The sequence below is a fragment of the Chiloscyllium plagiosum genome, chromosome 13 (genome assembly GCF_004010195.1).
Source record: "Chiloscyllium plagiosum isolate BGI_BamShark_2017 chromosome 13, ASM401019v2, whole genome shotgun sequence".
Taxonomy (NCBI): domain Eukaryota; kingdom Metazoa; phylum Chordata; class Chondrichthyes; order Orectolobiformes; family Hemiscylliidae; genus Chiloscyllium; species Chiloscyllium plagiosum.
The window spans coordinates 63,867,226-63,878,316 of record NC_057722.1 but is presented as its reverse complement, the minus strand read 5'-3'; the positions used below and the strand labels follow the sequence as shown (position 1 = coordinate 63,878,316).

Below are 11,091 nucleotides of genomic sequence, written 5' to 3'. Positions count from 1 at the left end.
AGATAGCTGAGATCTCCTTACAAGTTTGTTTCTCAATTTCCCTCTGACTATTGGGGGGTCTATAATACAATCCCAATAATGTGATCAACCCTTTCTTATTTCTCAGTTCCACCCAAATACCTTCCCTGGATGTATTTCCGCGAATATCCTCCCTCAGCACAGCTGTAATGCTATCCCTAATCAAAAATGCCACTCCCCCTTCTCTCTTGCCTCCCTTTCTATCCTTCCTGTAGCATTTGTATCGTGGAACATTAAGCTCCCAGTCCTGCCCATCCCTGAGCCATGTTTCTGTAATTGCTATGATATCCCAGTCCCATGTTCCTAACCATGCCCTGAGTTCATCTGTCTTCCCTGTTAGGTCCCTTGCATTGAAATAAATGCAGTTAATTTATTAGTCCTACCTTGTCCCTGCCTCCCCTGACTGTTTGACTCACTTCTGTTCTCAGCTGTACCCGTCTCAGATCGTCGATCATTCAAAAGCAAAGGTCCAGGGTCTGATAAAAATAGCACTGCCTTATCTAACTCCAACAACAGTAAACTTTTTGACACCATTCAGGACAAAGCAGCCCATTTGATTAACATCCCATTCATTGTCTTCATCCCCAATGAATAATGGCTATAATTTGTACCATTTTCAAGACGAAAAGCAGGAGACAACTCTCCTCTGACAGCATCGTTCAATCAATGATTTTTACCATACAGAAGGATAGTGGCAGCAAACACATGGAAAAAGCATAATTTGCAATTTCTCCAAGCCACACACCATTCTAACTTGGAATTAAATCATTTAGAGTCACTTTGTCAAAGTCCTGGGATAACCTTCCAACCAGCATTGTGGGTGTAGCCAGATCCAGTTAGTACATATCTGTTAATCACTAAGGCCCATGTCTTCAAAAGATAAGAAGCATTGCTTGTCTCAATGACCTTAAAATGCTCTCCATCAAGCATCTGTTCTGGATCAAACTTGCAAAGCTGCAAAGTTGCAAGTCTGATTGTCCTGGTGTGATAACCCATGCATCCATGCCCCGATGGCTCTCAGATCTGACAGCCAGGATGCATTCTGGATAAAGTACTCCAACGTTGACAGAGTTTACTGCAACATAGACATGGCCTGAATAAAGGACAACAAAATTTGCCAACGTCCAGAAACCCTGCAAGGCCGCAAACCCGGGCATGGGAAAATTCAAGCATAGACACAAGAAGAAAGTACAGTTTTAAACCTGTGATCAAAACAAACATTCAACTAACTGTGAGTTAGGAAAAACAAAACCATTGAGGTAATCAATTTCTTGGAGATGAATATGGAATCTCCAGTTTAAAGCTGTATACGTTCAGTAGCTGCTATCTGGGGAAAATGCTCTGCATGCTATTATACCAAACATTATGACAACTCTAATTTTAAATGTGAGTTACAGTAGAAGCAGTGGTAAATGCCTTGCTAAAATCTACCAGATTTGTGCACGTGCAATGTAAAAACATGAGCTGTAACTTCCATATGTGGAAGGTATATTTAGGAATAATGGTACTTTGTGTGTAGAAGTGTGTATTAGTTATTTTCAAAAAAAATCAATTTAAACTAATTATGGATTATTTTCTTATACCAATTTAAATACAGTGGTGTCTAAGAAATTAATGCTTTCCTTAATGGTAGTCACTTTAATTTAATTATACAGTGATTATTATTGAGGAGAAAGTGAGGTCTGCTGATGCTGGAGATCAGAGCTGAAAATGTGTTGCTGGAAAAGCACAGCAGGTCAGGCAGCATCCAGGGAACAGGAGAATCGACGTTTCGGGTATAAGCCCTTCTTCAGGATGATTATTGAGGAAATTGCTTAATTCTTCTAATTCTGCTAATAATCTCTTTCAGGTTCTAACTTGTTCATACTGAAACAAAATATTGCTCAATTAAGTTTCTGTTGACATGCATAGTTGATAACCATGTCCACCACTGTAATCCTGTGACAGACAAAAGCATTTTTTTGGCCCTCACCACTCTAAAATAAAAAGAAGCATTTGTTTTATTCACAATTGTGTACACAGTACATTATTACATAAGCATTACAATTGTTGATAACAAATATGTGTGGAGAAATAGAATGGAAGATTGGTTTACAAATCAGAAAAAAGACATTTGTTCTACTTTATCTTTCAGACGATTGTTGTGAAAATGGCTGACTTGTCAAAGAATGTTCAAAATGGTCTTGCGCCAAACCAGCTTCCATCATCACAGCCACTGCCCAATGGCCCTCAATTGGTGCAATTTGTGGATAATGTTCAACTAAACCAAATTACAAGTGCAGCACATGCTGAAAACACGTCTCGTGTGCAGCAAATGCTCAAAGGAAAGCTCAAAGCCCTGGGTGTAAGTGCCACTTTATAAAGCAGAAAATATTGTTTAATTTAGTCCAAAACAGCTTTGTGAAACACAAGGATGTAATGTAACAAATTATAATGTTACGGACATGGATTGTGTAGTGTTGCTTTGGTATAACTGCAAGAGAGTACCCAATGGTAGTGTATTAAATATGACAGAAGACTAGCAATTCAGAGGCTTGTACTAATGGTCTAGAAACAGGAATTTAAATCCAACTGCACTCATTGAGGAATTAAGATCCAATTAGATATATCTGGAATCAGTAATGGTTTCAATAAGTTAATATTAAGATCCTAAAAGCCAATTGGTTAATTCATGCCCTTTCAAAAAGGAAATCTTCCATTCTTATTTGTTGGCCTACGTGTAACTCCAGGCCCATGGTAATGTGATTGAGTTTGAACTGCTTCCTCAAATGGCTGAGAAAGTGGTTTTGTTGTATTAAACCCTGGCACCCTTTCATTAAACACTGGCACATGGAAGACCGGCTAACAACAAAGGCTGGAAGGTTTGACACCAGAAAAATCATCTGAACGTCTAATTTCTGCAAAATACCTCGAATACCAGTGCCTGAATGGGGACCTCTGGACAATGGAACTTCAAACTCCTCCAAAAAAATTCAACACATCTCTTTCATAGAACAGTACAGCACAGAACACGCCCTTTGGCCCTCGATGTTGCACCAACCTGTGAAATAATCTAAACCCATTCCTAACTCTATCCTATCATCATCCATGTGCTTATCCAAGGATTGTTTAAATCTCTCTAATATGGCTGAGTTAACTACATTTGCAGGCAGGGCATTCCATGCCCTGAACCACTCTCTGAGTAAAGAACCTGGCTCTGACATCTGAATTAAATCTAGCACCCCTCAATTTGTAGCTATGCCCCTTTGTACAAACTGACGTCATCATCTTAGGAAAAAGACTTTCACTGTCTACCCTATTAAATCCTCTGATCATCTTGTATGTCTCTATCAAATCCCCTCTTAGCTTTCTTCTTTCCAATGAGAACAAACCCAAGTCTCTCAGCCTTTCCTCATAAGAGCTTCCCTCCAGACCAGGCAACATCCTGATAAATCTCCTCTGCAACCTTTCCAATGCTTCCACATCCTGCCTGTAATGGAGCGACCAGAACTGTACACAATATTCCACGTGTTTCTGCACTAGCATTTTGTATAGTTGCAGCATGACATTACAGCTCCGGAACTCAATCCCTCTACCAATAAAACCTAACACACCGCATGCCTTCTTAACAGCACTATCAACCTGGGTGGCGACTTTCAGGGTTCTATGTACATAGACTCCAAGATCGCTCTGCACAACCACACTACCAAGAATCTTTCCATTGTAATCTGGCTTCCTATTATTCTTCCCAAAGTGTATCACATCACATTTATCTGCATTGAACTCCATTTGCACCACTCAGCCCAATTCTGCAATTTATCCAAGTCCCCCTGCAACCTGTAACATTCTTCCACACAGCCAACTACTCCACCAACTTTAGTGTCATCTGCAAACTTACTAACCCATCCACCTATGCCTGCGCCCAAGTCATTTATAAAAATGATAAACAGCAGTGGTCCCAAAACAGATCCTTGTGGCACACCACTAGTAACCAGACTCCAGGCTGAATATTTTCCATCAACCACCACTCGCTGCCTTCTTACAGAAAACCAGTTTCTAATCCAAACTGCTAAACCACCCTCAATCCCATGTCTCTGCATTTTCTCCAACAGCCTACCATGTGGAACCTCATCATAGGCTTTACTGAAGTTCATGTACACCACGTCAACTGCCCTACTCTCATCTACATGCTTGGTCACCTTCTCAAAAACCTCAGTGAGGTTTGTGAGACATGATCTGACCTTGACAAAACCATGTTGACTATCTACAATCAAATTGTTGCTTTCTAGATGATTATAAATCCTATCTCTTATAATCCTTTTGAAAACTTTTCCTACAACAGATGTAAAGCTCACTGGGTCATTTCTACTGCTCTTCTTGAACAAGGGCACCACACTTGCAATCTTCCAGTCCTCTGGTAATAAACCTGTAAACAATGACGACTCAAAGATCAAAGCCAAAGGCTCCAATGCCTCCTCCCTTGCTTCCCAGAGAATCCTCGGATAAATCCCGAGATCTTTCACAGGATGTTCCTGCATCCAATATGTATTTCCAGCATTCTCTGTTTTAATATCAGGTAGTCAGCATCCACAGTCTTTTGTTTCATTTCTTTCACTTCAATATACTGTAATTATATTTTGATTTGTTACCATTTGAAATGTGCTATCTCAAAGATAGTGGAGTTAACTGTTTTCAAAAGGGCAATATATGTTGTACTTGACAACACAAAAATATGCATGGTTATGGGCAAAGTAGAGTGGAATAACTGGGTGATTGGAATAATTGGATACCTTTTATAGAGCTTGCTGGGCAGAATGGCCTTCTTCAGTTGCTGTTTAGTTCCATGCTTCTGAATTCAAACATATCCTTATTACTTGCAGATGAAGTATTATCAGGAAAATCTATTGAAGAATATCACACATTTCCTTGCAATAATATGATGAGGAATCTAATGAATTCCAGATGAACATTTTGTAATTTCTACAAACATAATCTTTGGAAATATAAACCGGAAGTGAAGAAATTTGGTCACTTTGGTTTCAAAACAAACAAACTTACTTGGTTTTTATACCTCAAAGAAAAAATAGCTTTCTGTCATATTCACTTATTGGTTATACAAAGTTCTGCAACTTCGTGTGAAGCTGGATTTGATACTTGTGTGAGACACACTGACACCCCAGGTGTCTTTGGATTAAGAAAAACCTGCTTAGCAAACTCTGTTTGTAAATATGGTGCCATTTGTCACAGAACAATGACAGCAGATACTCTAGAAGGCCTGCAAGCAAAGTTAAGTCTCTATAAAAATATATAATGCAAACAAAAACCTAGGTCCAACTGACCGACTACCAAATTTGGGATTGCTGAGGTTGGCAGTAGAGTCATAGAGTTGTACAGTGTGGAGCAGACCTTTCGGTCCAACTCATCCATGCAAATCATATATCATGAATTAATGTAGCCCATAGCCCTCTATCTCCTGCCTATTCATATACCCATCCAGATGCCTTTAAATGTTGTAATTGTACCAGCCTCCACCAACTCCTCTGCCAGCTCATTCCATACACGTCCCATGCTCCTCAGAAAAAAGGTCCCTTTTAGATTTTTCCTCTCTCACCTTAAACCTTTAGTTTTGAATTCCCCTACCATGGGGAAAAGACCTTGTCTATTCACCCTATGCATGCCCCTTATGATTTTATAAACTTCTATAAAGTCATCTGTCAGCCTCCTATTCCAGGGAAAAACAGCCCTAGCCTATTCATTCTCTTCCAATAGCTCAAACCCTCCAACCTAGACAACATCCTTGGAAATCATTTCTAAACCTTTTCAAGTTTCACAACATCTTTTCCATAGCAGGGAGGCCAGAATTGCACACAGTATTCTGAAAGTGTCCTGTACAGCTGCAAAATGACCCCCTAACTCTTACATTTGATGCAGTGACCAATAAAGGCAAGCGTAACAAACTCCTTCTTCACTACCCCATCTCCCTGTGACTCCATTTTCAAGGAACTATGAACCATCACTCCAAGGTCTCTTTGTTCGGCAACACTCCTCAGGACCTTACCATTAAGTGGATAAATCCTGACCTGAATGGCATTACCAAATGTAACACTTCACATTTATCTAAATTAAACTCCATCTGCTACTCCTCAGCCCATTAGCCCATCTGATTAAGGTCCCATTGTGCTCTGAGGTAGTCTTCTTGGTTGTCCATTACGCCACCTGTGTTAGTGGAGCTGGACCTGGATGAACTTTGGATCATTCAGGAGGCTGAGGGGGTAATCAAAAGGAGTTAGAGGGAGGTAGTCACACCTAAGTTACAGGATAAAGGTAGCTGGGTGACCGTCAGGAGAGGAATAGGGAATAAGCAGACTGTGCAGGATCCCCTGTGGCTGTTCCCATCAATAATAAGTATACTGCTTTGGATACTGTTAGGAGGGACAACCTACCAGGGGAAAGCCACAGTGGCTAGGCCTCTGGCACTGAGCCTACCTCTGTTGCTCAGAAGGGAATGGGGGTGGGGGGTGGGGGGAGAATAGGAGAGCAATAATGATAGGAGATTCAATAGGAGGTTAGAGGAGCAGACAAGACATTCTGTGGGTGTGAATGAGACTCCTGGATGTTATGTTGTCTCCTGGGTGCCAGAGTCAGGGATGTCCTGGATCGAGTCTACAGAAGTTTAAGGGGATGGGTGAGCAGCCAGAAGTCATGGTACACATTGGTACCAATGACATGCTGAGGAAAAGGGATGAGGACCTGAAAAGTGAATATAGGAAGTTAGGTTGGAAGCTAAAAGGCAGGAAAAGCAGAATAGTAATCTCTAGGTTGCTACCAGTGCCATGGGTTATTCAGGCTAGGAAGAGACAGTGAGTGCAGATGAACATGTGGCAACAGGGCTAGTATAGGAGAGAGGGATTTGGATATGTGGATCATTGGGATACCATCTGGGGAAGGTGGGACCTGTACAAGGAGGATGAGTTGCACCTGAACTGGAGGGGCACCGATATTCTGGGCAGGAGATTTGCTAGAGCTCTTTGGGAGGTTTAAACTCATTTGGCAGGGGATGTGAACTGGAGCTACAGATCAGAGGATCGAGTAGCAGGTAAACAGGCAGATACAGCATGCAAAGAGTCTGTGAGGAAGAATGAACAGTTTATAGAGTCATACAGATGTACAGCATAGAAACAGACCTTCGGTCCAACCCATCCATGCCAACCAGATATTCCAACCTACTTTAGTCCCATTTACCAGCACTTGGCCCCTATTCCTCTAATCCGTTTCTATTCATATACCAATCCAGATGCCTTTTAAGTGTTGCAATTGTATCAGCCTCCACCTCTTCCTCTAGCAGCTCATTCCACACACGCTTCACCCTCTGCATGAAAAAGCTGCCCTTAAGTCCCTTTTAAATCTTTCCCCTCTCACCCTTAACCTATGCCCTCTAGTTCTGGACGCCCCCACCCCAGGGAAAATATTTTGTCTATTTATCCTATCCATACCCCTCATGATTTTATAAACCTCTATAAGAGCACCCATCAGCATCTGACGCTCCAGGGAAAACAGCCCCAGTCTATTCAACCTCTCCCAATAGCTCAAATCCTCCAACTCTTGCAATATCCTCCCTGTAAATCTTTTCTGAACCCTTTCAACCTTCATAACATCCTTCTGATAGGAAGGAGACCTGAAATACACACAATATTTCACAAGTGGCTGAACCAACATCCTGTACAAGTGCAACATGACCTCCCAATTCCTGTACTGAATACTCTGACCAATAAAGGAAAGCATACCAAATGCCTTTTTCACTATTCTATCTACATGTGACTCTACTTTCAAGGAACTATGAACCTGCGCTCCAAGATCTCTTTGTTCAGCAACACTCCCTAGGACCTCACCATTGAGTGTAACGGTCCTATTCTTATTTGCTTTTCCAAAATGCAGCACCTTGCATCTATCTAAATTAAATTCCATCTGCCACTCCTCAGCCCATTGGCCCATCTGATCAAGATCTCATTGTAATCTGAAGTAGCCTGCTTCGCTGTCCATTACACCTCTAATTTTGGTGTCATCTGCAAGTTTACTAACTGTACCTCTAATGTTCACATCTAAATCATTTATATAAATGACGAAACGTAGTGGACCCAGCACTCATCCTTGTGGCACTCTATTGGTCACAGGTCTCCAGTCTGAAAAGCAATCCTCCACCACCACTCTCTGACTTCTACCTTTGATCCAATGGCTAGTTCTTCCTGTATTCCCTATGATCTACTCTTGCTAACCAGTCTCCCATGTGAACCTTGTCGAACGCCTTACTGAAATCCATATGGATCACATCCACTGCTCTACCCTCTAAAATCCTCGTTGTTACTTCTTCAAAACACTCAATCAAGTTTGTGAGATTTCCCAAGCACAAAGCCATGTTGACTATCCCTAATCAGCTTTTGCCTTTCCAAATACGTGTAGATCCTATCCTCAGGATTCCCTCCAACAACATGCACACCACTGACGTCAGGCTGACCTGTCTATAGTTCCATGGCTTGGCCTTACCACTTTTCTTAATTTGTGGCACCATGTTAGCCAACCTCCAGTCTTCCAGCACCTCACCTGTGACTATCAATGATACAGATATCTCAGCAAGGAGCCTTGTACTCACTTCCCTCACTTCCCACAAAGTTCTAGGGTACACCTGATCAGGTCCTAGGGATTTAAATAACTTTATGCATTTCAAGACATCCAGTACCTCCTCCTCTGCAATATGGTCACTTTTCAGGATGTCACCATCTATTTCCTGACATTCTGCATCTTCCATGTCCTTCTCCATAGTAAACACTGATGCAAAGTTCTTAGGGCAAAGTTGCAGTCAGTGTGATGGGTTGAAGTGTGTCTACTTTAACACAAAATGTGTCAGGAATAAGGGGGATGAACTTAGAGCATGAATCAGTACTTGGAGCTGTGCTGTTGTGGCCATGACGGAGACTTAGATATGACAGAATGGGCAAGAATGGTTGGTGGACTCTCCGGGATTTAAATGCTTGAAAAGGAATAGGGAGGGAGGTAAAAGAGGTGGGGGAGTGGCATTGCCAATCAGGGATAGTATAACAGCTGCAAAATTGAGGAGGGTTTGTCTACTGAGTCACAATGGGTGGAAATCAGAAACAGGAAAGAAGCAATTACTTTATTGAGAGTTTTCTATAGACCCCACCCTAACCCCAATATCAACAGAAACACGGAGGAGCAGATTGGGAGGCAGACTTTGGAAAGATGAAAAAGTAACAGGTTTGTTGTCATGAGTGACTTCAACTTCCCTAATATTGATTTGAACCTCCTTAGTGCAAATAGTTTGGATGGACATGATTTGTCAGGTGTGTCCAGGAAGGATTCCTGACTCAATATGTACATAGGCTGACTGGAGGGGAGGTCATATTGGATTTGGTGCTTGGCAATGAACCAGGTCAGTTGTCAGGTCTCTCAGTGGGACAGCATTTTGGTGATAGTGATCACAACTCCCTGACCTTTACTAAACTCATGGAGAGGGATAGGAGCAGATGGTATGGGAAAGTATTCAATTGGTAGAGGGGGAATTATAATGCTGTTAGGCAGGGACTGAGGAGCATAAGTTGGGAGCAGATATTCTCGGAAATGCACGGCAGAAATGTGGAGATTGTTTAAGGAGCTCTTGTGAGTGCTGGATAGGCTTGTCCCACTGAGGCAAGGAAGGGATGGGAGGGTGAAGGAACCTTGGATGACTAGGGATGTGGAACATCTAGTCAAGAGGAAGAAAGATGTTTTTTTAATGTTGAGGAAGCAAGGATCAGACAAGGCTCTATAGGGTTACAAGACAGCCAGGAAGGAACTGAAGAATGGACTTAGAAGAGCTAGAAGGAGGCATGAAGAAGCCTTGGTGGGTGGGATTAAGGAAATCCCCAATGCATTCTACACTTATTTGAGGAGCAAGAGGATGGCCAGAGTGAGGATAGAGCTGATCAGGGATAGTGGATGACACTTGTGCCTAGAGTCAGAGACGGTAGGGCAGATCCTTAATGAATACTTTGCTTCAGTATTCACAAGTGAGAGGGACTTGAAACAGGCTGAAACGCTTGAACAGGATGATGTTAAGAAGGAGGATGTGCTGGAAAGTTTGAAAAACATGAGGATAGATCAGTCCCCTGGGCCAGACGGATATACCCAAGGTTACTACAGGAAGTGAGGGAAGAGATTGTTGATGATCTTTGCATCCTCACTGTCCACTGGAGTAGTACCAGATGATTGGAGGGTGGCAAATGTGGAATGCACTGCCAGCAGTGGTAATAGAGTCAGATATATTAGGAGAAAGTGAGGACTGCAGATGCTGGAGATCAGAGTCGAGAGTGTAGTGCTGGAAAAGCACAGCCCTGATGAAGGGCTTATGCCCGAAACATCGATTTTCCTGCTCCTCGGATGCTGCCTGACCTGCTGTGCTTTTCCAGCACTACACTCTCAACTCAGATACATTAGGGACATTTAAGCGACTCTTGGATAGGCACATGGATGATAGTAAAATGAAGGGAATTTAAGTTAGTTTGATCGTAGAGTAAGATTAAAAGTCAGCACAACATGAGGGCCAAATGGCCTGGACTGCGCTGTACTCTTCTATGTTCTAGTGTCATCTGCAAATTTACTCACCATACCTCCTGTATTCATATCTGAATCATTTATATAAATGATGAAAAGCAGTGGACCCAGCGTTGATCATTGTGGCATACTGCTGGTCACAGACCTCGCGTCTGAAAAGCAAACCTTCACCACCAACAATGTGGGATTATTTCCAGAAACAAAAGATGTGAGAAAATCACCTAATTTCAAATCTTGTTGTTTGAACTCTTGATCCATAGAATTTGAACATTTTTGCCCATGTTTTCCATCTATGGTATTTCTGTCAAATAAATATTCTGTGGTGTCCTATCTTATTTGTGAAAAAATGTGTGTATATTGGGATTAAATTAAAAATCACACAATACCAGATTACAGTCCAACAAGTTTATTTGGAAGTGCTAGCTTTCAGAGCACTGCTCCTTCATCAGGTAACTGTGGCGCAGGATTATAAGACACAAAATCTTTTAC

The 11,091-nt window shown here is 41.9% G+C and overlaps 1 protein-coding gene across 3 annotated transcripts in view; it reads left to right on the top strand.

Annotated features, from left to right (window-relative positions):
• Positions 1–11,091, top strand: part of LOC122556140 (membrane-spanning 4-domains subfamily A member 15-like) — a 47,566-nt gene that overhangs the window by 17,702 nt on the left and 18,773 nt on the right. For all 3 annotated transcript variants that reach the window (XM_043702628.1, XM_043702627.1, XM_043702629.1), the window contains exon 2: positions 2,153–2,362. In XM_043702628.1, coding sequence (XP_043558563.1) covers positions 2,168–2,362 — 195 coding nt within the window. In that variant the 5' untranslated portion in view covers positions 2,153–2,167. The remainder of the gene's footprint in view (positions 1–2,152; positions 2,363–11,091) is intronic.